This window comes from Morchella importuna (genome assembly GCF_003444635.1).
Source record: "Morchella importuna strain M04M26 chromosome Unknown Morimp01GS030, whole genome shotgun sequence".
NCBI lineage: Eukaryota > Fungi > Ascomycota > Pezizomycetes > Pezizales > Morchellaceae > Morchella > Morchella importuna.
In genome coordinates, this window is record NW_025763427.1 from 289,866 (window position 1) to 315,199 (window position 25,334).

The 25,334-nt window shown below is 46.7% G+C and overlaps 8 protein-coding genes across 8 annotated transcripts; 4 read left to right on the plus strand and 4 right to left on the minus strand.

The window, feature by feature from the left end:
• Positions 1 to 535: 535 nt before the first annotated feature.
• On the minus strand, positions 536 to 2,086 carry LAJ45_08540 (uncharacterized protein; the record flags this gene model as incomplete). Its single annotated transcript, XM_046118090.1, has 6 exons — positions 536 to 553; positions 611 to 931; positions 998 to 1,248; positions 1,299 to 1,714; positions 1,794 to 1,872; positions 1,963 to 2,086. The coding sequence occupies 6 exons, from the start codon at positions 2,084 to 2,086 to the stop codon at positions 536 to 538; spliced, it is 1,209 nt and encodes a 402-aa protein (XP_045968688.1).
• Positions 2,087 to 2,448: 362 nt separating this feature from the next.
• Positions 2,449 to 3,968, plus strand: LAJ45_08541 (uncharacterized protein; the record flags this gene model as incomplete). Its single annotated transcript, XM_046118091.1, has 5 exons — positions 2,449 to 2,451; positions 2,533 to 2,749; positions 2,826 to 2,829; positions 2,970 to 2,982; positions 3,066 to 3,968. 5 exons carry the CDS (start codon positions 2,449 to 2,451, stop codon positions 3,966 to 3,968), a joined length of 1,140 nt encoding a protein of 379 aa, XP_045968689.1.
• A 486-nt stretch (positions 3,969 to 4,454) lies between these two features.
• Positions 4,455 to 5,855, minus strand: LAJ45_08542 (uncharacterized protein; the record flags this gene model as incomplete). The annotated part of the gene is made up of 6 exons (XM_046118092.1): positions 4,455 to 4,912; positions 4,989 to 5,155; positions 5,226 to 5,275; positions 5,380 to 5,414; positions 5,477 to 5,756; positions 5,823 to 5,855. The coding sequence occupies 6 exons, from the start codon at positions 5,853 to 5,855 to the stop codon at positions 4,455 to 4,457; spliced, it is 1,023 nt and encodes a 340-aa protein (XP_045968690.1).
• A 2,134-nt stretch (positions 5,856 to 7,989) lies between these two features.
• Positions 7,990 to 9,491, plus strand: LAJ45_08543 (uncharacterized protein; the record flags this gene model as incomplete). Its single annotated transcript, XM_046118093.1, has 6 exons — positions 7,990 to 8,055; positions 8,110 to 8,356; positions 8,418 to 8,495; positions 8,559 to 9,287; positions 9,364 to 9,382; positions 9,437 to 9,491. 6 exons carry the CDS (start codon positions 7,990 to 7,992, stop codon positions 9,489 to 9,491), a joined length of 1,194 nt encoding a protein of 397 aa, XP_045968691.1.
• Positions 9,492 to 10,506: 1,015 nt separating this feature from the next.
• LAJ45_08544 (uncharacterized protein) lies at positions 10,507 to 12,586 on the minus strand (the record flags this gene model as incomplete). The annotated part of the gene is made up of 3 exons (XM_046118094.1): positions 10,507 to 10,904; positions 10,977 to 12,338; positions 12,415 to 12,586. 3 exons carry the CDS (start codon positions 12,584 to 12,586, stop codon positions 10,507 to 10,509), a joined length of 1,932 nt encoding a protein of 643 aa, XP_045968692.1.
• Positions 12,587 to 13,331: 745 nt separating this feature from the next.
• On the minus strand, positions 13,332 to 16,204 carry LAJ45_08545 (uncharacterized protein; the record flags this gene model as incomplete). The annotated part of the gene is made up of 7 exons (XM_046118095.1): positions 13,332 to 13,335; positions 13,423 to 14,077; positions 14,173 to 14,185; positions 14,247 to 14,259; positions 14,314 to 15,273; positions 15,431 to 15,669; positions 15,728 to 16,204. 7 exons carry the CDS (start codon positions 16,202 to 16,204, stop codon positions 13,332 to 13,334), a joined length of 2,361 nt encoding a protein of 786 aa, XP_045968693.1.
• A 680-nt stretch (positions 16,205 to 16,884) lies between these two features.
• On the plus strand, positions 16,885 to 18,973 carry LAJ45_08546 (uncharacterized protein; the record flags this gene model as incomplete). Its single annotated transcript, XM_046118096.1, has 8 exons — positions 16,885 to 16,911; positions 16,982 to 17,023; positions 17,076 to 17,136; positions 17,269 to 17,297; positions 17,356 to 17,695; positions 17,763 to 18,024; positions 18,087 to 18,361; positions 18,420 to 18,973. 8 exons carry the CDS (start codon positions 16,885 to 16,887, stop codon positions 18,971 to 18,973), a joined length of 1,590 nt encoding a protein of 529 aa, XP_045968694.1.
• A 1,466-nt stretch (positions 18,974 to 20,439) lies between these two features.
• On the plus strand, positions 20,440 to 21,183 carry LAJ45_08547 (uncharacterized protein; the record flags this gene model as incomplete). The annotated part of the gene is made up of 1 exon (XM_046118097.1): positions 20,440 to 21,183. The coding sequence occupies one exon, from the start codon at positions 20,440 to 20,442 to the stop codon at positions 21,181 to 21,183; it is 744 nt and encodes a 247-aa protein (XP_045968695.1).
• Positions 21,184 to 25,334: the final 4,151 nt, after the last annotated feature.

Consider the following 25,334-nt stretch of genomic DNA (forward strand, 5'->3'; position numbering starts at 1 on the left):
TGCCTGTGAAAACAATGGAAATCAACTGTGCCGACAGTGATTACTTGCACAATTTAGTACTCTGGCCAGTATCTCTACTCCCATAAACCAAACAATCTGATTTATCTATTATAACCTTTGAAGCGTTATCTATATATAAATTAGGGATAGTATAGCAACACTGTAGTTACATGTAGTTCTGGAAATCCCGAAGACCACTGAAAACGTGTATTCGAGGGAGCTAAGGGCTTCTCGTGGTCTGCATTGGCTAATTCAATCCAGATCTTGACATGAAAATTCCGTTAATACTACTTTAACCCTGGGATTTTTAAGGAAATGATGGTATTTTGCAGGTTATACGACTAAAGGTGTCAACGAGAACATAAGCAGAGGCTAGACCTTCTATTCTGGAATCTACGTATATGGGTACATATTCTTTTTCGTCCCTTCTTTTTCCATCATGAAAAAAGCTCTGCTCTCAGAAAAAAAAAAAAGAAAAAAAAAAGACAATACGAACGGAGATTTAAAAGAAAGAAAAAAGAATAAACCGATGTTTTTACGCGTAAAAGTTAACCTGCAAATTCCTAATTAGTAATAGCCCGTGTTACAGGAGTTAAGAGTATAAACATACCGTATCCTTCTTCTTCGCCTGTACTTCACCGATAGCATCCACGTAGTGCTCGTGGCTTACTTTTGTCCTCCCACCTCTTAACGCAATCATACCAGCCTCTACACAAACAGCCTTCAGTTGAGCACCACCAAACTCATCTGTAGACCTAGCCAGCTCCATCCAGTTTACACCATCCTCAACAGTCATCTTTCTACTGTGAATACGGAGGATACCGGCTCTAGCTTCTTCATTTGGCAGCGGGAACTCAATCTTCCTGTCCAGGCGCCCGGATCGCAACAATGCAGGGTCGAGCACATCCACTCTGTTTGTCGCTGCAAGGACCTTGACTCGGTCATCCGATGAGAAACCGTCAAGCTGATTAAGAAGCTCCAACATGGTACGCTGTACCTCACGATCTCCAGATTTCTCGGAGTCGAAACGCTTGGTACCAACAGCATCTAACTCATCGATGAAGATAATGGCCGGTGCCTTTTCCTTTGCTAGCGCAAAGGCATCACGAACGAGCTTTGCACCATCACCAATGAACATCTGAACAAGCTGGGGACCGGCAATCTTCAAGAAGGTAGCGTTACTCTGAGCAGCGCAAGCACGAGCAAGCAGAGTTTTTCCAGTTCCAGGAGGGCCATACATCAAAGCTCCTATTTACCTGTTAGTAGAGCTTTTCCGTAAAGCTCATTTGACTGCTTACCCTTCGGGGGCTTAATGCCGATCTTCTTAAACCTTTCTGCCTCCTTCATTGGCATTACTACAGCTTCTACAAGCTCCTCAATCTGTTTATCCAGACCACCAATATCACCATATGTTTCTGTGGGCTTCTCATCAACTTCCATGGCCTTAACTCGCGAATCGTACTCGGCAGGTAGGGTATCAAGAACGAGATAACTGTCCTTGTTAACACCGATAAGATCACCAGGAGATAGCTTATCCGGGTCAACAAGACCGATGAGGGGCAAGAAAATTGTCTGCCGTGTGGAAGTTTTGATAACTGCGGATTTACCGGCACGAGTCGCATCAAGGTCAACATTAGCACCATCTTCGGCGGCCTCGGCAGTCGGGTCCATGTCTAGAAGCTCGACAACATTTCCGACGAGATAGGGAAGCTGTCTAGGGGATGAGAGAGATGGTTTTAGTACTCAAGATTCGATTGATGTGTGTAAGCCAGGCATTGATTGCTCAAACTAACCTATTATTCTCAATTTTATCCAAGTTATCCTTTATCCTATCCTTCATACTCGCCTTCTCATGTGTAATCCGCTGGTACTCTGTTCGCATGACTCTTAGATCGTTCTCAAGTAATCGTTTCCGGTTGATGATATCGGAGGTAGAGAGTTTCAAAATCTCCGGGTCGATACCATCCTCCTCCTTCTCTCCATCGACATCCATCTTTGCATCGCCATCTGCATCGGCGGCATCTTTCTTATCTCTCTTCTCTTGTCTTTCCTGCTCAAGATCTTCAAGGTCTTCCAAAGAGGCCATTCTGTAGTATGTGTAGGATATGGGGGGATCGGTATTCAGTCAACGAGGCTCTCAAATGTATGCTGTTTAGTGGTGTTTGCGATAAGTGGAGGGTAGTTGATGATGAACAACAGATAACGATGGCGATGTTGTAGATGGATGGGATGATCGTTGATTGAATGGAAGGTGCCTCCAGAGTTGTTGGTGACGGAGAGCGGGCTCTAAGGATACCTAGCTGCCCCGCCAGGCGTAATTTGTATCCTTGCGAATTTCTAGTCACCGCCGCTCAACAATCCTAGCCTTATTAAAACTTCAAAAAGTATCCCAGCTACAATCATCCTCTAAGAAAAACTTCACCACCAACAACCTTCCAATAATTCAAAATGGTACGTATTTTTTTTTATAGCTTCAATGGCACCCTCGAATAGAGAAAAATGCGCAAAAAAGCCTAACATAAACCTTCACAGGCCCGTCGTCGTCAAAAGAAAAGAACTCATCTCCCAGCAGACACCTCTAAAACCTCTGCCACAGGTGTCGGGCAACCTCTCAATGTCTCGGCATCCCGCACGCCAAAGACTATGGTCATTCGGATTGGCGCTGGCGAAGTTGGGCCTTCAATTTCCCAGCTCGTTACTGACGTACGAACAATGATGGAGCCACACACTGCGAGCAGGCTGAAGGAGCGTAAGTCAAACAAATTAAAGGATTATACCACCATGGCTGGCCCTCTGGGGGTTACTCAACTTCTCCTTTTCTCAAGAAACGTAAATTCCGGATCTACGACTCTACGAATAACGAGATGTCCTCGTGGTCCTACAATACACTTCCGTGTGAAGAATTACTCGCTGTGTAAGGATGTCCGGAAGAGCATGCGGAATCCCAAGACCCCCGGGAAAGAGTTTAGTACTCCGCCTTTGGTATGTTCCAAGTCTCCGTTTTTCCTTTGCGCAAAGAAAAAAGGCAAATCATGTTGTTCAAACCCCTCTGACACATCCCACAGCTTGTAATGAACGGCTTTAATACACCTCAACCGCCGAAGCCTGATGGTACACCTGGGCGCCCGCCTCCCCACGAAATGCTCCTTACCAGCATGTTCCAATCCCTCTTCCCGCCCATTTCTGCCCAGCGCACTCCTCTCGCATCGATCCGCCGTATTCTCCTCCTCAACCGCAGACCTGTCTCCGAGGCCGACCCCAAAGATGGCACCACTTCCGAATATGTAATCGACGTGCGCCATTATATCATCAACACCAAACCTGTTGGAGTCTCACGTCCAATCCGGCGCATCAATGCCGCTGAGCGAGCCTTGCGTGCAAAATCCACCGGCGAGAAGGGCAGTAAGCGTAGTGCATTGCCGAATTTGAGTGGGCTCGAAGATATTGCAGATTACATGCTCGACCCAGGTGCGGGTGGATACACATCTGAGTCTGAGGTTGAGGAGGATGCTGAGGTTGAAGTTCTTCCTGGGAATAGTCGCCACACTGTTAAAAAGAAGAGAGCCCCGAAGGGGCCGCAGAAGAGGGCTGTTAAGCTGTCTGAGATTGGGCCGAGAATGAGATTAGAGATGGTGAAAATAGAGGAAGGTTTGGCAGAAGGAAAGGTTCTCTGGCATGCCTACGAGACGAAGACGAAGCAGGAAGAACGGGAGTTGGAGGAGAGGCATAAGATCAAAAAGGCAGAGCGCGATCAAAGGAGGGCAATTCAGCAGGAAAATGTTAAGAGAAAGAAGGCAGAAAAGGAAGCGCTTAAAGGAAAGAAACGAGCGGAGGGTAAAGAAGGAGGGGAAGAAGTTGATAATGATGACGATGACGATGATGATGAGCCAGAGATGTGGGACGACGATGATTTCGAGGACGAGGATGAAGGCGAAAATGAAGAGGATGTAGAGATGGAAGATGAATAGTAATCTTTTTCTTTTCTGTATTTTATATGTTTTCTGTAAATCAAAATGTTATTCGGATTTATCAAACTGTTCTGGATCAGAGAATAGGATATTGTGATTTTAAACATAAATACATTTGACACCCATGATCGAGACTGATAGCACCATTAGAATCTGGACGAAATTAAAAAAAAAAAAACCATGAATTTGAGGATAATGGTTGTTTTGGCGCACACTGCATGTAGCTTATCTCGATGAAATGATCAGGCTTCTGGAACTTATATGAATACTGAATCTTTAAGAATCATCCGGAACTCGGTAGATTTGGTACAAGTATCTTAATACAAGTGATTTCCAAAGGCTCGTCTTCAGGAAAGGTTTTCCCTTGTTACAAAGGTATCACAGCTTACAATAGTACAAATCCTGATATTTCTATAGCATAACAGTTTACAGCCAATGAATATTGTGCTACCAGACCCTATAATAATCCATTTCTCACAAAGCCTATTAAGCCGTCACCCTGACAAATGACACCCTGTTGTCCCTATTCAACAAACTACTGCTCTCCGGGGCTCTCCAGAAAATAAACGGCCCCGATGTGCCCCTGGTGAGGAGTCCCTCCTTGCTTCTCATCCAATAACCCAGAATCATATTATTCCCAGGAAGAATAATGCCCGAATAATACCATCCGTGGTGAGTGTAAGACTTTGTAAATTCTATCTTCTTCCATCCACTAACTGTGGAGAGCCGGCCAGGTGGGGATGGGATCGGCGTTATCTCCCCAGACTTGATTGTGAAGGTATCAAAATCCTTCCCAATGCCAGTGAATACTGTAGTCGAAGTCCCAGACGTTTCCGCTTCTGACTGGGAAATAGTAAGCGTCATATCAACAAGATAGCCGTCAGATCTGTCGGAAGAGAGTTCATCGCCATCATAGGTTATGATTCGAGTTGGGTTTGAATACACTATCCAGCAATCAAATCAGTAACTGCTACTTTTCCTTTAAGAGAGGAGCAGCTCAAAAGGAGTAAAGAAACAAACTATAAGCTCCGAACCACTTCATCGGTATCTTGCCCTCATCTCCCATCCTTCCCTGCCAAAAACCCGGCAATTCACCTGGCGTCAATAAGGTCCGCTGGTGAAACAAATCACTCGGAGAATCTGGGTGTATGTGCCATGTGAATAGCCTCGCGATAGCATCTAAGAGACTTAGATTCGGGGTGCCATCAGCGTTGATGACTCGATTTATATCAGGTTTATAGACAATTCCCTGGGAACCTTTTATGAAGGCTAGTTTCGGTCGATTCAACAATGGGGCGAGCATCAAGCTGACAGCACTTAGTAGCGGATGCACATCTACGTGTGAGTGTGAGCTGAAGATAGCTCTCTCACTATGCAGGGGAAGTATGTGACTGAAGTTACGCCCATCCACCGGATCCCCCTCGGCGGGGATATTGCCACGTGCATCTGCGGCTTTCAGTATTATGCTCCTCACAGGAGAGAGCTGTTGTAAAACTTGGCTCACGAACCTACCAAGATGTCCCATAAAATCTCTAAGTCTTCTAATTCTTCCTTCGATTGGCCGTTGCGGAATGATAGCCCCGCCATTTTCTTGTGCAGGCGCTGTCTTTTCTGGTATGTGGCTTTCCAGTCATAGGAGGTTCTGTTTACGGGATCATCGTAAACACTAAGAAATCGATTTCGCCATACAACTTGATCTCCGTGAACAGCATCGTGGAAGATACTACACGTTAGAGCAAAATTGCAGAGGTCATTGTCGGAAAGACTGGTCGTTATTAGCTTAAGGAGCTGTTTAAGTCGATCGATGCGTTAGCTAATTAGTAGGAAGGATTTGGGGGCTTGAATCCAACCGACTTCAACCGGAAATCTCGTAATAGATATAGACATTTCAAAAGGCTATATACAAGCTTGACAGAGTGGGAGTTGGTGCGGGGCCGGGAGCTTGAGATGTGGTGAGAGTTGGTGGGGGCCGGGCTGAAATGTGGGGAGGGCTGACACTATATACTTCTGGCAAAGACTACAACTGATGTGGCGACCCCCCATTCAATACAAGACTATTCCAAGCTTGGGAAGAGGATTCTCGGGAGTTCAGGTTCACGGAATTAGTAGTTCGGTAAGGGTTAAGTGATATGTAGATCATTTATATGCCAACCAAAGCATATCAACATTTGGGACAATTAGTCTAGATCTATATAATAGTAGTAGTAGTAGTAGTGGTAGTGAAAGATTAAATTGAATAGACTGTAATCCAGAAAAAATATGTTTTAATTCAAGTATACACGTTTATAACCAAAGGAAGCAAGTCATATTAAGTTTGTAATACCACTATCGGCAGGCCGCTTGAATACTGCAATCTGAGATTTAGTTTCACTGCAAGATAGTGAAAAGATATGCTTAGCCTACAATTCATTAATTGCGTCATCCGGTTGAGAGGAATTAAACCGCGGGTTCCCTGATCAGTTGTGCACCTACTCCTCGCGGTTTAAAGCTCGGAAAGCATTATCGAGTGGTCCGCACGAAGTAAACTATAGTTCCGACAATTACTTCATTCCACCTGCAGGGGTCATTGCATGTTTGGCAGAGCACATACCCTACATGTATGTACCTGCTCTGCTTGCGGCGCGAGGCACGTCGAAGACCAATCTGCTTCTTTGGAAAGCTGTCCTCACAAGGATCAGTAATATGCACATACTTGGCGGGTTGCTTAAACTGACCTCATGAAGGGCATTTGGAAGATTGAAGCCTCCACTCGGGTAATGTGTAACAGGGACTTTGCGCAGCCAGTACTGCATTGACAGCTCGTGGGTCGTGGGTACGTACTCACGTAGGTACAGTGAGGTTTACGGCTAAATGGGTACATCATATCCAATTGCAATCACACTTATTGAAAAATTACGTGGTATCCAAGCAGATACATCCATTCAAATACGAAAAGTTTTAAGCAAAAAAGTAGCTAGAGGCGAAGTTTGTTTTCTAATTACATACAGATTAATATCAGAATATATATAGGTGCGCCGATATATCGCACATGTACTTTAATAGTGCTAGTGCAATAACTTAATCGTAGGTATAGATACATACATGTACTTATTTTTCTTTGACATTAACTTGCATGATAATCTGTAATTGCAATATGTACTAGTGTGCAGGAGAGTTGGGTGTTCTCGAAACTGGACCTACTAGTACAGTCCTTTTTACGTCGATAGCGAATTAGATACTTGAATTAACGACGGATGATCAAACCAGCCAAGCTACAAGGTTATGCCATATATATGCATCCCATCTAAATAGAACGACTAGCTAGAAGCCGCGATTTTGTTTGTTAGTTTTTTCTACTGGTTACTTGTACATACAGCCACTCTGCAAAAGTGTTCGTGATTCCGATTTCGGAGTGAGACATTTCTCCATATGTAACCACGGCGGACCATCAAGAACCCCCCAAGTGAAGACTTTCCCAGTAACCAATGTCGCCCAAATTAATGAAGAATAAGATCAATGACCTATCTTCTTTTTATACGTAGTCGCAAACTATATTATATATTTTTCGTTGTTTGAATCTCAACTTTAATTTAATAACATCAGTATTATGGGTGCGCCACACTGCGCACTGACATTAAAACCATATCACGAACACTTTTGATGAGTGGCTGTACTTATAGTTAATAGTGGGGATGACCCTAAAATAAATTACGCATAATTCTATTATTGAAATCACACTCTTTTCTCTACATTTGCAGTGGTTTTGGTTGGCTACATGTAATAAGTGCGTATTCGCCATTGAGTCGGTTCGCCATTGACCAAGGCTATATGCTGTCGAGTGAGAAAGGGTGATCATCATTATTCGTTTTACAGCCACTCTTAAGTGAACTCGCAACACTGTGTGTACGTGCAAAAATACCTTTCGAGCTTTTTTTGTGGCTTCAATCTTATGCTTTTAGAGAGCTCATGGGTGTGAAAGTTTATTAAGCACATGCATGGATTTCACATGTGTGTGATAGGTTCCAGCATAAAACGTACTGTGATGAACCGATTCCATATCAAAATTAAAAGGATTCAAAATATCAGGGATTTAAATACTATTATTGCGGTACTCTAGTGCCAGGAAGCTTCAGAGTTGTGAGACCTCGGGTGTGATGATCAGATAAGGAAACACGTCAATCCATTCCCAAGCCGAGGCTCTCTGGCTACTGCTCACAACGCCAACAACTCGAACCCAAGATTTCAATCACGAAAGCTTGTAAACATCCACATACATGGCTACAGAAACAACAGCCTCCGGAGCAGTAGCCGCCATCGCCAATGGACCAGCAGTGCCTACTGCCTCCTCGTCCTCGCCCCCTCCTCAGAGTCAGCGTTTAACTTCCCCTTTGCTGCCGCCCCGGACATAAGTAACGCCCCCTCTAAGCACAGGTAGCTCATACTGTGGTTAGGATCTCTAACATACCTTAGTTCGGTCGAACCAGAAGGACGCATATTACCAAGGCGTACTACTCGAGCAGATCTCCACAATCCTCCGGAAAGTCTATGGTTCGTGACCTCATTGCCTCCTTTGCAGTGCATTATGTGTTCACCCAACTTACAGCCAACCAGGAGCTCGAATCCTTCACAAATACACGCTCGAGACCAAAACACTCGCCGATATCCTTTACCTTACTCTCACGACTCTTCGCGGTGCGCGCACACTCGGCGAGGAATATTGTGATATCCTTCATGTCGAGTGCAAAACCCTCCGTCTCCCGGGGATTAAGCGTCGCGCTGGTTTCATCCTAACTACGATTCTCGTCCCATATTTCCTTACAAAATTGCTTCCGCGCTTCAGATCACGCATACGGCAGAAGCTCCAGTCCGCAACGGCGCAGCGGAATGGTGAGAAACAGGGCCCAGACTCGGTAGGTATGAAAGTGAAGAAGTACCTGCTGGAGAACCTAGACACCCTCACATCCACGGAGAGCCTCCTTGCTGTGCACTTGGGCATGTTCTACTTCACTGGCGCATACTACCACCTCTCCAAGCGCATCTGGGGGCTGAGGTATATCTTCACAAAGCGACTTGCGCCGCATGAGCAGCGAGTTGGGTATGAAGTTTTGGGCCTGCTGCTGTTGGCGCAGTTGGCTACTCAGGGGTACTTCCATATCTCGAACACATTCTCGCATACGTCAGCTATCACGGCCGATGAGGAGGCGGTCGACATTGTTGCTACGGGTGGGGTACTAAGTAACCCCGAGACACATGTCCAGGATGCGGACAGAGATCGAGCGATGTTTGATCTGGACAATGAGAAGACTATGCGCTTCATGAGTGGAGAGATGGGCAGGAAATGTACCCTGTGTTTAGAGAATATGAAGGATCCAACGGCAACGGGGTGTGGGCATGTATTTTGCTGGAGCTGTATTAGTGAGTGGTGTCGTAGCAAGGTTTGTAAACCCAAGGTCTCTTTTTTATGGATCATTATAACTAACAAACTTTAGCCTGAGTGCCCGCTTTGTCGACAATCTGCGCTTGTGCAGCATTTATTGCCGCTGAGGTGCTAATTATAAGTTTGGACTTTTCTGTTGCACGCATGGTGGTTGAGTCAGGTTGAGATATCTTTGTGATTGGCTTTTAATTTCATGGTTTTTTGTTTTCCTTTAAAGATAAATTAGCGTTGTTTCTTTCATCTTAGCATTACGAGCAATTGCGTTCTTGTATCATCATATATATCTTTATGCATCGATGGCCGACTGGGGTTAATAGAGTAGACGCGCCATTTTTGTTACGTAGTTGTTCCGTTTATGAAACCATGGAAAGCGAGTGGGTTAAAACTGGGTGGGTTATGACTCTCAGGTCTACGGCAGTAACGTAGTGTAGTTAATCAGGAGAGTTAGCCTTACCTAGTCGAACGGTAAAATAACCTATATGATTGATCACGAACATTCATGAATGGACCACTCCACCAATTAATAGACCCGTATATCCCCCTCGGTTTGGCTGTCCATGAACCGCCCGTCATCTATATTAAGCGACAACTATTCCCTAGTGTGCGGACATTCCTTCGGTATAGATTAGGTCTATTATCTTAGTAGACCAGCCAGCCAGTTATGAATGTTGCGATATTCAATCCATTCATTCATGGTTAGGCCAGGGCCTTCTGCAAAGACCCGTTCATGTCTGGACTAGCACAGCGAAACCGTGTCCGGATACAGCATGCCATGTCTATGACTATAAGTGTAGATGGCTGTATATCCTTGAATACACTCTCACATCTATCAATTATCCAAGTCTTCATGATTTCTTTCTATCAAACATCGTGTATTCTTGGCGGCCGAGTGATGCGCTATGATGCCAAAACAACATTGACAAACATCCCATTCACTAAATACAAATAATAACTATACGTTAAATAATTTTGGCGCATGTAGAATCAATAATACAAGAGCATAATCAACATAAACAACTCCGAACAGTATAAATTCTAGCCTTCCCTCCTATCCTTTTTACTAAAAATATTTTTAATCCCTCTAACCAGCCCCCAAACTCCCCATACCGAGGTCCACGACCGTCATAAATCAGCGGTACTCTCGGTGGCTTTTACAATCTCAGCAGCCTCCGCGATATCGACCGCTTTCGCTTCGGCAACCTTCACAGGTGCTGGAGTTGCGATTGATGTGGGGGGAGGCGGCGCAGGTGCGGTGGGTGTTGCTTTGGGCTCTGCGGGTAGTGTCTTCCTCTCCTTTTCGGGCTCCTCCTCCTCCTCCTCCTCCTCCTCCTCCTCCTCCTCCTCCTCCTCCTCCTCCTCTTCATCTTCTTCATCACCATCTTTTCCCCTTAGCGCATCGTTACCTTCCTCCGACTCTTCATCGTCGTCATATTCCCCGTCGGAGCCGAGGCCGGATGCATCTGATGCATAATTTCCGTCGAGACCAGTGAATGCGACGAATCGCTCATTCTTAGCTTCCGCTGTGTATAGCAAGGGATGCGGTCAGTTTACCATTTATCTACACTACCATCACCAAGAAGTGGCTAACTTACCACCCTCCTCGACGACATATCCCTCTGCTACCTCGCAGTCTTTCAAGTTTGCCTTGACACCTACGATGGCTTTTCGCCCGATTGTGCATCCCTCTAGTTTTGCCCCTTCACCAACGCTTGCGCCGTCCATGAGGACGCATCCTGTCAGCCGCACGTTCTTACCAATGCTTACACCGCTACCTAGAACTGAGCGCTTGATGAGGGCTCTTTCTCCAATAGAAACCTTGTCTGCAACAAGGCAGTCGAAACTCGTAACCTTCGCCTTCGGGTCAATCGACGACGAAGGATCAATCTTGATCATTGTGGAAGGAACAGAGGGGTCAGATTTCGCAAGATAAAGCGATGTGAAAAGATACAAATGCACTGTATCTACCCGTCTCGTGAAGCCCGTCGCCGCAGATGGTAGATACGCCGTAATCGAAGGGATCTGGACATCCCCGTTCTTCTTCCCCTGTAAGCTTGCAGTCGCAATCGCGGCCGCTTCCCCCGAGGTCGTTGGAACCCTGGATGCGAACACCCGCTCCGCCTCACTCGTCTTGTTCGAAAAGCTCCGTCTCCTTGTGGAGCTCATAGCACCCACTTGGTACCTCTCGCCGCTACCATCTTCGCTGTCATCGTCGCCACCTTCTGCACTTCCCTCCAGGATCTCTAGCAGCCCGAGTTTCCATGCCAGCCTCTGGTTCTGCCAACACGCTTTTGACCACCACGGCAACACATCCTCCCTGATAGAGTTCAGCTTTGGGTTTCTATCGATAAACTTCAGTACCCAATACGGAAAGAAGTAGATTCCACTATCCCTCCTCGTTGCCAGTAGCTGTAGATTCGGATGCTTCCTCAACAATCCTCCCCTCAGCTCTATACTCGCATTCTCTCCCCCACCTCTCAACGAGTCACCGGGCAGCGTAAAAAGCAACTGCGTCACACCATCCACCGCGCCCTCCCCCTTCACTGCGCCATCCACTGCCAAAAAGTCTGTCTCCTGCCCTTTCACCGCGCCCTCACCCCTCGTCTCATACCACACCCCGAGTCCGCCCCGCCGACCCTCATCCCCATCACCGCCCTTCTGGCTCCGCCGCGACCGCTGCCCCATATCCCCGTCAAAACCTGCCTGCTCAACCATCCATAGCTGGGCGACCTCCTGGGCATCAAGGTTCGTCACAAGGTCGCACGGCAGCACGGCAAAGTCACCCTTGATCCAACCCTTCCGGTAGGCGATACGGAGCACGTCCGCTGTTCCGAGGTTGTCGTTGAGGGACGAGGCCGGCTCGACTTGGATGTAGATTGACGATTTCTGCAACCTGTGGGAGCGCATGTAGGACTGGATTGCGGTGTGGTGCTCACTTAGCGTCAGGATAAGGATTGCTACGCAACTCACGAAGTATCAGACAAAAGTGAACTATCTATGACACACTGAGAACTAGGACTAAGGTAAGTATACACTCAAAACCGGCCTTCTCGCACCACTCGAGCGGGTAGTGCAGCATAGGCTTGTTCGCGATGGGTAGCAGGGCCTTTGGGAGGTCCTCGGCGCCTGTGAATGGGTAGAGCGAGGTGCCAGGACCGCATAGAATCACGGCCTGGAAGCCGATTGATGGGTGTGCTGAGGGCATGTTTTTTTGTTTTCAAGTTGAGTATATCGAAGAGTGACCCTTGGTGGGGTAGTGGGGTGGTTAGTATGGGATCGGGAGGGTAATGATCGATTAGGCGCTTACCCGGTTTTGAGATGAGTGATATCTTGTGATTGATACTAACTATTACTATTAGGTGATCATGTAGGTTTTCTTTGTTCTCAGGTGGTTTTGAGAATAGGTGGGATTATCTCTTAAACCAGAGCGTATCTGATTTTGTTGACTGACGCCAATAAAATGCCGTTCAATCAACTTCAACCGTGGGATAGCCAGACGCTGATAATTTCCAAATCCGGGAAAAGCACTAAACTCAATAAGAACCATCATAATCTAGCATTTACGCCTCAACGGATAGGTAATAGGTCCAAATGTACCCGTCTGTTGTGGAATTACGATTAGGACAACCTCTACGGATACAATGCATAAATCCCTGGAGCTGGACATAAGATGAATAAAATCACAATGATAAGATGATACCTGGCCCTTTGCCGCTCCATTCTTAAAGAGGGGAATGGCATTATGTGCATAATAATAGAACGAACGGAGCACTAACAAAACTCATTGGCTCGAGTTAGTCGGGACGTTTTGATTTCAATGCTTTGAGATTAGGCTATAGTGGAGTGAGAAATCATTCAATGAATGGATCATTTCAATTCTGACTATATCACTAAAGCACTAATCTACATGTACCCTACATGTATGTATCCCAGTCCAAGTAAGAGAGCTGCTATCTAAAACCAATAGGTTCTATTAGAATACATGAAAAAGCAGACTAAACTCCCCACCAAGCTCGACACAAGGTATCATTAGTTGCTTACAGTCCAACATGAAACAGGATCTGCTTCTGCTTGCCCTTCTTCTTCTTCCCTGCATTGCTGCTCCCGCCGACTTCTTCGCTCTCACTAGGATCAGCACTCTGTTCACCCCCGCTTCCTCCTCCTCCTCCCCATGCGCCTACCTGCGGAGGAGGGGCACCGTTATAAGCCGCATACGGATCCTTCTTCTTGATTGGGCCCCATCCCGGTGGTGGCGGCGGCTTCGTGGGTAGACTTGGGAACTCATCCTTACCCACCTTTCTTGAAGGTCCAGCAACAACAGAAGGACCCGACGCTGCCGGTCGAGCGGGGGCACTAGGCGCTACCCAAGGTGTTGGGGCATGTGCGCCAGGGCCTTGACGGTTCGCCGATCGCGGTGCAGGGCCAGATGCGGAAGAAGGGGCGGAAGAAAAGGATGCAGATGAAGATGATGGAACTACTGCAGCGGCTCCCCAGGCGCCCTGGCGGGCGGTGGTGGATCGCGCTGAATGAGACGTTGAGGACTTGACCTTAAGTACACGAGAGTTTTGCGTGCCTCCAGAACCAGAGGAAGAGGCGCCAGCAAAGGGGGGATAATCTTCATTAATGACTTTCCAGTCGTTCCACGCCTTGAGAAGTCCTTGGCGTTTTGGCTCGTCTTCAAAAAGATCGGCAAGTTCTTTTATCAAAATGCCAAGTTCAGAGGCGTTTGTGTCAAAAAGGGCCCAAAATTGATTGACCAGATCACTGGCTGATAAGTAATCTTGACGATACCTGCTAATGTCCGCTTTAAAGGTGTCAAGTTTTTTATCATTGTGCCGGAGCATATTGAACGCCCTGTCAATTACTGCAGCATGTCTCCTACAAAAGGTTAGCCTTGCAGAGTTTCTGGGCCTAAGGATTTATACTTACAACCTCTTAACGTCATCTGTAACCGGTGCACCCCTACCAGCATTAGTGATTGGGCCTCGAGTAGCACTAGAAGATGCAGCTGCAGTCGGTGGACTCGGCCGTGAAACGGGTGGGCTTGGTCTTGAGACGGGCAGACTCGGCCTCGCCAAAGGCGGGAACGCATCCCGGGCCACCGCCGCCGCTGCTACCGCTGGGGATGGCTCAGCGGGCCGTGCTGGAGGACGCGCGGGGGGTGCTTGGCTTGTAGTGGCAGCCACAGGCTGCGCTGCTGGTCCCGCTGCTGTAGAGGGTGGTGGTGCTCTAGCAGCGTATGCCGGCTCCGTTAATTGTCCCCCAAATGTCCTCTGGGTTGTGGACTGGGCACTCTGTACAGCCAATGTTCTATGATATGCCAATTCAGCTCTGGTCATTTGTTGTTCAGTCCTTATTGGAGCCTCCTCTCGTTCTTGTTGCCCACGACCATCATTGCGGCGGCGACGGTTCCCACCTCTATCGTTACTCCGAGGCTCCGCGAATTGACTAAGATCAATCCTCCTTGCATCCCTTTTTGCATTCTTTGAGAGTCCATTAGGGTGTACTTCAAGTTGATGTGCTTTTAGGTCAACTTCATTCTCAAAAACAATGAACTTCTTCTCCATGCACTCTTCATCTGCACACATGAAGTGGTCTTTCGTAAAATGAGCTGCGAGCGCATTGTAGTCGATGTAATACTGCTGTTGCGCCGTTGGATTTCTCCGATCACATATGTGGCAGCGCTCGTGCTTATCCCGACAATGAGTAAAGAGTTCATCGGAGGAATAAAATCGTTGCCGACAGAAACCGCACTCTGGGTGGCCTTTGAATCCACTTTGATTCTCGGAGCCTGGTTGATCATCACCTGTCCTTTCGTGCTTGCGGAGCTCTTGCTGGGTGAAAAGTGTATGCTCATGCGTAAAAACCTTTTTATTTCGAACGCAGAGATCACTGTAATAGGTTAGCAATGGCTAAAACTGGCATGGGTGTGGAACACTGAGCCAGATTGTGAGCTCGATTGGTAATTATGCTTTCAACAGAAAATAATTGTAAAATCTGGCCCCAAACAATAATCAAAGATAATTCAGTTTTGCAATGGTGGACCTACCATAGAACACTTGAATGAGCACTCCTGACATGGTGATGCAAGTCCGGCCAACCTCGACACGCTCGAGTGCAATCGTCTGCAGGACAATTGTAGTGCAATAGAAGATTTGTGTCGCTTTCAATGGCTTTATCGTCAAATTTAATTCCCAGGGCTTCGTTTGCCGAGACAATGTCTGATGCCGTGAAATCTGTGAATTTCTTTTCCTCAAGCTTTGAGAATATTACCCACTCCGCCTCTGTCTGTTGCGGTATGTTAGGGGCCCATTTTCGCTACTTTCTAAGCATGAGAAATCCTTACCCTGCAATGGGCACAAGCCCTATTCTTATATAACGCTCTCATACGCAGCGCACATATGTGGCAGGTAGTATGAGTGCACGGCGCAATGGCAGAGTAAATGACTGGATCTGCACAAATAAAGCAAACCGGAGAATCCGCGTCTGAAGCAACGTCATCGGCATCTGGCTTAACCACGGCTGTTGCTTGAGGCGCAGCAGGACCAGCCAAAACACTAGCCCTTGACTCTGGTCGCTGCTCATCCTCCGGTACACCATCTTGGGGTTTGTTTTGGTGCTGCTGGCGTCCGTCACGGCCTCCTCTTCCACTGCGGTCGCCGCGGGGTTTGCGGGAACCACCTCGACCTTCTCCTGCTCCTCCGGGGCCACTGCCACTACGCCTACCACGACCCCTATGGCCTCCACGTTGTGATGAATTTGGGCCTGTCCTTTCGGAGGAGGGCCCCGTAGGGGGAGTAACGTCTGTAGTTGTTGAGGCCATTGTTTGAGCTTGAGCTGATTGAGATTCGTAAATCAAATCCACTCAAAATTGGGAATGAGATTGAAATTCCTGATGTTGGATTTGTCCTCTTCCGAATGTTTGATGTTTCAATGCAGTTGATACTTGGCAGGAAAGACGTTGTGGGGAAGTCGAAAGGGTTGCAAGATCGAAGTCAACTCAAGAGATGAGCGATGAGGGGCCTGTCTTTTTGTAAAGAGCGAAGAGTTAGGGGATGACCGGGGGGTCTGGGAATGTGTCATTTTGTGGTTTTGTCAGCCTCATATTTGCAGCCACATGATGACGGCAAACATCATTGGTTTCAGAATCCTTTCTCAGCCTTCTAGTCTACTCCATTATGTTCCTAGGATATGTAAGATACGAAATTAGCTACGCGTAAAGAGAGATAAGCAGAGAAGATTCGTTAAAACACCAATCGCAGTGCGTCGTTTGACTTATCAGATGCGGCTCCTTACCATCTGATAATCGGGATACGTTAGTAGTCACTTGGCATCCCACTGCCACGTGATGACGGCGGGGGTCAACCCAGTCACGGCCGTCATCTGCAACCAGCTGGCCCGCCTGCTTTCACCTCTCCTCACTCGTCATCCTTCCCCTCAATACCTAGATACACGACCCCCCCATATAAACAACTTCCGAACACTCGAATAATAACCCGGAAGATGTCTGGACCTATGTCACCCCAAGAGGTGCGTGTTGCCCACATATACCCACGCTACTTCTACGATTGAGCTAAAAGGAATTCGTTGTAACATGTAGGCTTTTGCTATTAACGCAGCTGCCGCTACACGTAATTATGGGGTATATATCCGTTTTGAGGTTCATATAAGCCCCTAGCTTATAAAGATACTAGGTCAACCCAAGAATCAACTACAACACGGTAGCTGGTGTCAACGGACCTTTGGTTATTCTAGGTATTTGCACCACCAAATTTACAAATAACATCGCTCGGTGGAAACAGTGTGGCTCTGCAGTTAATCTGCAGTTGTGGGTTTACTGAGGCGTTCTGGCGATCAATTGGAATTCGAGCTAACTCGCTTGTAAAGATGGTGTCAAATTTCCTCGCTACAATGAGGTGAGCTTCATTTCCATCCAGGAATCAAGAATAAGCTCAGCTAAGCCCAAGATATTAGATTGTCAACCTCACCCTACCAGATGGAAGCAAGCGCGCCGGTCAAGTTTTGGAGGTCCGTGGTAGCAGAGCTGTCGTCCAGGTCTTCGAGGGTACCTCCGGCATCGACGTACGCAAAACAACCGTAGAATTCACAGGACAGAATCTTAAGATCCCTGTTTCGGAGGATATGCTGGGTCGTATCTTCGATGGATCTGGTAGAGCTATTGATAAGGGTCCCAAGGTTTTTGCAGAGGATTATCTAGATATCAACGGATCCCCCATCAACCCATACTCTCGTGTCTATCCCGAGGAAATGATCTCTACTGGTATCAGTACTATCGACACAATGAACTCTGTCGGTGAGCTTACCGTGTTTTGTGCAATAAATTCCCCAGTCGGAACATTTGTGGCTGACATCAGACGTAGCTCGTGGTCAGAAAATCCCTATCTTCTCTGCTGCCGGTCTTCCTCACAACGAAATCGCTGCCCAGATCTGTCGTCAAGCAGGTCTCGTGAAGCGTCCCGGAAATACCAAGGGTGTCCATGATGGTCACGACGACAACTTCTCAATTGTCTTTGCGGCCATGGGTGTCAACTTGGAGACCAGTCGTTTCTTCACACGTGACTTCGAGGAGAACGGTTCTTTGGAGAAGGTTACTTTGTTCTTGAACTTGGCAAATGATCCTACGTAAGTCCTGTATAATGGGTAGCTGGCAAGATATATATTGGGCTGACCATATTTTGCAACAGTATCGAACGTATTATCACGCCTAGATTGGCATTGACAACTGCGGAGTACTTTGCCTACCAGCTAGAGAAGCACGTCTTGGTCATTCTTACCGATCTTTCTGCCTATTGCGACGCTCTTCGTGAAGTCTCTGCTGCCCGTGAAGAGGTGCCAGGTCGTCGTGGTTACCCAGGTTACATGTACACGGATTTGTCTACCATCTACGAGCGTGCTGGTCGTGTCGAGGGAAGAAATGGATCAATCACTCAAATTCCTATCTTGACAATGCCTAACGATGGTTTGCCAGCCCTACCCTACCTAGCTCAAAGCATTGATGCAGTCCTAATATTTCACAGATATTACCCATCCCATTCCCGATTTGACTGGTTACATTACGGAGGGTCAGATCTTCGTCGACAGACAGCTACACAACCGTGGAATTTACCCCCCTATCAATGTTCTCCCCTCGCTCTCCCGTCTCATGAAATCTGCTATTGGCGAGGGTATGACACGGAAGGATCACAGTGACGTATCCAACCAGCTCTACGCGAAGTACGCCATTGGACGTGATGCTGCCGGTATGAAGGCTGTCGTCGGAGAGGAGGCCTTGTCCTCTGAGGATCGTTTGTCGCTTGAGTTCTTGGAGAAGTTTGAGAGGACCTTCGTCGCACAGGGAGCATACGAGAGCAGAACTATCTTTGAGTCTCTAGATTTGGCATGGAGCTTGCTCAGAATCTACCCCAAGGAGCTGCTCAACAGAATCCCAGCCAAGGTCATCAACGAGTTTTATGCCAGAAGTGGTGGCGACCGCAAGGGCAAGGGCAAAGCAAAGGAGAGGGAGGGCAATAAGGACACGAGAGATAATTCCGGAGAAGGTCCTGCTGAGGAGGAGAATCTTATCGAGACCTAGGTGTTGCACTGTGCGGATTGTCTTGTTACATATGAGGTGGGTTATGGGTTGCATTTTGCGATCCATTTGTGGTAGCCTGTGTTCTTATTTGATATCGATTTTTTTTCTAAAGCCTTGATTTGAGAATTGAAGTTTTCTTTTATTGTAGTTAAGTTCTTTAGGACTAGACCTTAAATTGAGTGATTATCTCGCGTTAGTGGTTGGAATCTTGGCTAGATTCTCCGGGAAGAGTTATTTGTGGACCTGGCCGAGTGACCAGCAATGTCTCACCCATACATTACAAGGGGCAGTCCAGATCACCAAAACCCCCATCCTCTAATACAGAATTGCCGTTAATATCCCTCAATTCACCCAAAATCAGTAGATCCGGCCCGCGCAACCGTTTTCTATTACCAATGCAGGTATATCCCCGAGTGATATCCCATGACGGCACCAACCAACCATAGCCCTCCAAAAAGCTGGATAAATTTACATTCCGGATTACAAGCCAAAATCTTTTCTCCTCCTTCGCACCTTGTAAATAACTGCTCAGAGGAACCCGAGGGCTCCCGGGGATAGGTCATGACCGGGAATGCTTGTAGCCGAACGCCCATGGGAACTGGAAATATCCGGAATCCGAATGGTATGGCCATGGTAGGTTGCCGATATGTCAGATCCAAGAATATGCTCTCTCTCCATCACTAGAGGTCGATTGCTGCGGGTAGGTCGTTAATGCCCGTGAAGATCACATGAGTTGTAGCGGAATATGCCGTGTCCTGCTACCCAGATGGTTCTGGTTAATCGTTTTTTGGGGGCGCGAATCGGACGGTGGTTTGTATCTACATAGATGGTCAGGTAAGTAGGCCATTTTTTATTTGGGCCTTCGTTATTTATGGTTTATAATATGAGTACATGTATTTTTATATAATATGAGTACATGTATTTTTTATATATATGCTCCAACATCAAGGGCTGTATTGTAATCCGGCGGAATATGCCGGAGAAAGAGGGGAGAGACACATCATGCGATGTTTGCACTACCTAGGTAGGTAAGTACATGTAGATATGTTGTTTTTGTTTGCCAGTCGACAATTCCAAATATCGGTATGTGAGTGGTGTGGAAACGCCTTATGTATGCCTCGACGCAGATAAGCTTATTGTTGCTGGCCCGCTTAACTGGCCGGAACGAGGCGTATGTTGTGTAACACCAGATGAGTGATCAGATTGCTGAAGAAACACATCCAACTATATACCAGGCTAGTTGCTCACATGTCGTCAGTGGCTGTCCTATCTATCATATGTCTGCCTAAATACACAGACATTCATGTTAGCCCTAGACAATGTGAACAGAGAGATACTTAAGCGACTTCTCCCGCACTCATGAGTGCGGGGAGGAGTGAGTATTGCAAATACTCAAATCCCCCCTCATCACCTCCAATATATACCAATAGCTACCACACAGCTAGCTAGCTATCTGACATTCCGCAATGTCCCACCTCTTCGACCTCCCCAATGAGCTCCTTCTCCTGATCTCCACGCACCTCCCCCCGCGCAGCTTCAGCGCCCTCCTCCGCACAAACCAGCAACTACATGCCCTCCTCGCCCCAACCCTCTCGCAATTCATCCTCCACGGGATCTGCAACGTCCACCTAGAACCCGAAGGTGCCTCCGAGCCCTACCATAAGCTCTACTGGGCCTCCCTCCGCGGGCACCCCAAGCCGCTGCAGATGCTTCTTGAGACGGGCCGTATCAACGTCAACGCGCGCACGCACCGCTACTCGGTCCTCGGATTTCAGCAGCGGGCGCAGCAGCACACGGTGACGGCGCTACACCTGGCGGCGGTGGGCGGGTGCGTGGAGGTAGCCAGGCTGCTGCTGGACTATGGTGCGGAGGTTGATGCGCGGGAAACGCGGGGGGGTTTGACGGCGCTGCTACTAGCGGCGAAAAACGGGAACGAGAGGGTGGCGGAGGTGCTTGTGCGGCGCGGCGCAGATATAAATGCGAAGACGGATCATGATCATAGAGGGGTTTTGGATTCGGCGATTTTAGGTGGCAGGTGGGAGCTGGCCCAGATGCTGGTGAGAAGGGGGGCAAAGTCGGCGTATATGGGGGTTTATAGGCAGCATATGGAGGGAGTGCAGAGGGAGAGGGGAGCGCTATATAATGTTGGGAAGGAGCTGACGGTGGCGTTGGGGTTTTTGGGGTTCTTAGTAGGGGTAGGAAGAGGTTAGTATTATTAGTAAGTTAGGCTAGTTTTAGCAAAAGAAAAAGGACTGTATATATTGGAAGTTTATAATTACGTATTGTTTGCCAGGTATTATAGGCTTCTGTAAATCGTATGAAGGTTGTGAATCTAGGCCAGCGAAGTGGTTGTGTTGAACAATCCATGGCATGAAGAACTAAAGGGTGACCGCCAAGGTAATAATTATCCACGCATAACTATCATTGACACAGGGCTAAACCCTCTACATTTCGGTGTGCGCGCCAAAACACCAGCAGGAAAATGCACTGTTTAGGAGTGAGTAGTACAGTTGAACGCGAGTTCATCGATCAAACCATGAACATAAATGTGCTGAGTACCGCACCGGCCGCCGGCTTGCCCACCGAGAGCGAGTAGTGTAATCCTGAGTGACCATGAAAACCACCCGGAACAACATCCAAAGTACATGATGGACTGACTGGCAACAGCAAATCGCAGTACTACAACCAACGATTGGCCGTTATAAGTTACAGGTGAATTTAACCATTCACGAAGAGCGGCCGCCTACCATATCGGTCCAATCATGACAATTCTCTGTACCGCAGCACCGCCCACCACTAGCCCTCAAGTCCACTGTCGATATTATGGCCAGGTAGGCACCCAAAGAGGCACTACCTTACACACGAAGTCGCCTTCCCGAGTCGACAGAAATGGTGCATCTATATATCCCCGAGGCCGAGTTACTCATATCTGTTGCAAACAGCAATAGCTGCCTTAGACATCCAGCCAGCAGTGAACACAATTGCGCAATCCTATCACCAGTACACTCAGACTCATATAGGAAGAGGCGGGTCCATGTAGAACCTAGGAATCTACAGATGTATAGCATCCACGACGAGTAGACTGTGACACTGAACAGACCAGCCGTCCCTCGAATCGTAACTAGCAGAAGCCGCTCGACCTCCAGAAGTCACAGTATAGAGATTGCAAAGGCATCGGACGTGGTATTAGCTACACACAACATCTGACACCCCCGCTAAACGCATCACCGTCATTCTCAAACCCCTCGAGAATTCGGTGCGGGAAGGCTTACCACTGGCATCAGAGATGCATGAGGTAGATCTGAGATGAGAGTGACACGGATGAGATACTGAAAATGATCGTGGAATGGGGCATGCAGGCCAGTTATGTATATCGTGGCTTCCAGCGCAGCATGTGGAGATTAAGATTTCGTAACACCCAACTTACACACTTGAGCTGGGCCCATGGGGCGGTAATTATGCGCCTGTTATATACATTTGGGAACTTCTTATATTAGTGTCTAGTGATGAGTGGTGTTTAGCGCCGTTAAAAGGTGTAATAGGCTAGCCCAGAACCTCCTAAATTATATAGCACCGATTATAGAAAGAAAAAAACCCTGAAGTTTTAAGGTAGATTCAATACCCTCTCTACAACAGTCGATAATATGAATTCCTAACCCCGTCCACAATTAGGAAGGGCTAATTATTAATGAATTAAACAAAAAAAAAAAAAAAAAAAAGGAAGGGCTAATTTTGAATGTGCGAGTGATCAGCTATGACTACAAGTACATGTATATATCGAGATCAAGTATCCACACGACTTGCCGTGCCTATTCTGTATATTATATGCGAGTGATAGTTTGTGATCTCGTATTCACTACATTCTTAAGTATGCAAGCGCAAGTAGTAAAATGTTCAGAAATACCATAAATCGCAAAGGGTTTAATAAAACCTGTAAGCATGTATAAATACCAACTACCTATTATAACTGGATGTTGTGGTTGGTTAAGGATATACTAATTGAATACATGTACATGTACATGTATGAGTCCAAAGCTAGCTCGCGCGTAGGTACCTTGGAATCAGAATCCGGAAATAAAACTTCGTCATTCTTAAATTTCTTTACAACTCCTCACGTATTGGACCAATTACCGGTGACGGAGTGTGGTGGTGACATGACATGAGTAGCAGCCCATGGGCGGGCCCTCGTGATCATCCAAGTATTTGGAGGGGTTGGGCCGAGTGATTGAGTATGATGCCCAATGATGACACATGTACATACATACATGTAGCCACACATTTAAGACCAATCAAAAGGATTTTCCTCCGACCGAACACGTGCTTAGAAAGGGGAAGTTTTGCCTTCTTCTACCGACCGCCATTCTGGGCGGCACGCTAACCGTTAATCCACAATGACAAAAGGTGCTATGTAAGAGCTCTGTGACTGATCCTATATAGCTATCATCATCAGGGGTATGCATGATCATGATAAGCTGATTGTGCTGCATGACCTATACCGGGTGATAAAAAACGTTGTGCATGCGTTCTGAGTCACGAACGCTTCGAATTTTGGAATAATGACTACTATATGCATGTACATGTATGTGTGCTATCCTATAGGCTTATGAGGATCGGTTTATACATGTATTCAATCATATTCATATAAATTAGGGTGACTTAGATGGTCAATGACCATGCCATAGTCTATGACTGCATGCAGAGTTTTGTACCTAGAAGCAATAAAACTACATGATATAATAAAAAAAAAAAAAGATGGTCAATGACCATTTATAGAAGTACTTATGAATACAGCCGCCTCTCCGAGTCGTTATAGTGATACTGCATATAGTGATATTCTCATTATAAGGATGACACCCGCCGGTCCCAACTTTTTAGTATGGGGTTTAGTGATTTTTTTATATAAGGATATCACTAGGTATTTAGTGAATTGTATGGGTATCCTTATAACAAGAGTAAATTTGGGTGTGGCAAGCGACCCAGAAAGGGGGGAGGGCCAGCATTTTCAGGCATTTTACGTGACAAAAAGCCTGGAAACAAGACTAAAATACGAACGAGACTGTACACGTACTTAAACAGTCACACGTCTATACCCTAAGAATCGCTGTCAATTTAGATTATTTTTCTTTCCAGCCTCGATCCAAAAAAACCTAACCCTCATTCTGTATAGTGATAACCTCGATATAAGGATACCATTTTTCGGTCCCGACCCCGTCACTATAACGAGAGGCGGCGGCTGTAGCTACATGTACATACTATATATACACAAACAAGAGACAGCCAGATGTAGACACATAAATGAGGGGGATGAGTCGGTCAAAAGCTACATGTATATGTCGTCGAAGAAGGAGTAATAAATGAAAGGGAATTGGTTGGGAACAGTATTTTTTTGTCATCAGGTATACCACTTACAAGTACTAGTAATATAGCTATTAAGATTTATAAAAAGAAATGTTTGCCCTGCGGTACTAAAAAGGGTTAAAATTTACCTTATCTTTCACATGCCCACAAAACAGGGGTGGATTTAGCTAGCCGTTCATGCTCTCTAATTGTATAAGTTTATGGGGCGAGAAAGCATAAGGGGTGGGTGTGTCAACTTTAGAGGAACTTTTTTTGCATGGGAATTATAAGAGAAAATTCCACCGTTGGGCTAGGCGCTAGTACCATTATGGGAGTAGTCTCCCAATTTCTATAGATTGATTGGCTGCAAACGCCGAAGTTTACACACCTACCCATCATAGCTTCTCGTGCCATATGTACTGCGAAAACTGACTATGGAATCGAATACCGCCAAAACTCGAAAAATTGGCTATCTCCGGCCAGGGATTATCGCTCGAGTGATTGCTTGAATGGCATCGATCTGCATCAGAAGTTTCCCATACAAGTAATTTTGATCTCTGGAAGCTAGCCAATTTTTTGAGATATGGCGGTACTTCCAGGGCTAGCTATAGGGCGCACGTGACGACACTACATACTTGGTACACCGTACACATATTACATGGCATATGTATACATGTAGTTAGATTTTGTACCTCGATATCAATGCTCATTTCGCGGGATTGGATCGAGATACTACGTTGCTATCCACGGTAGGTCTTATCTTTAACTACATGTAGTAGACCGGTTGACGTATGTATATAATGAGAGACATCTATATAACCCAACTTCCGAACCAAAAAATCCCTTTATCGATATTCAGGCACCTCATATTGTAGCTGATCTACCCATAACACAGAAGCGCTTAATTACGTTTCCAGAGTGGTCTGGGTCCGCATATGGGCAAAGCTCGTGCACGCAGAATAACCGGGTCCAGCACCACCCAGACATATTATTCCAGTCTAGTCTAGTCCAGCCCAGAAACACT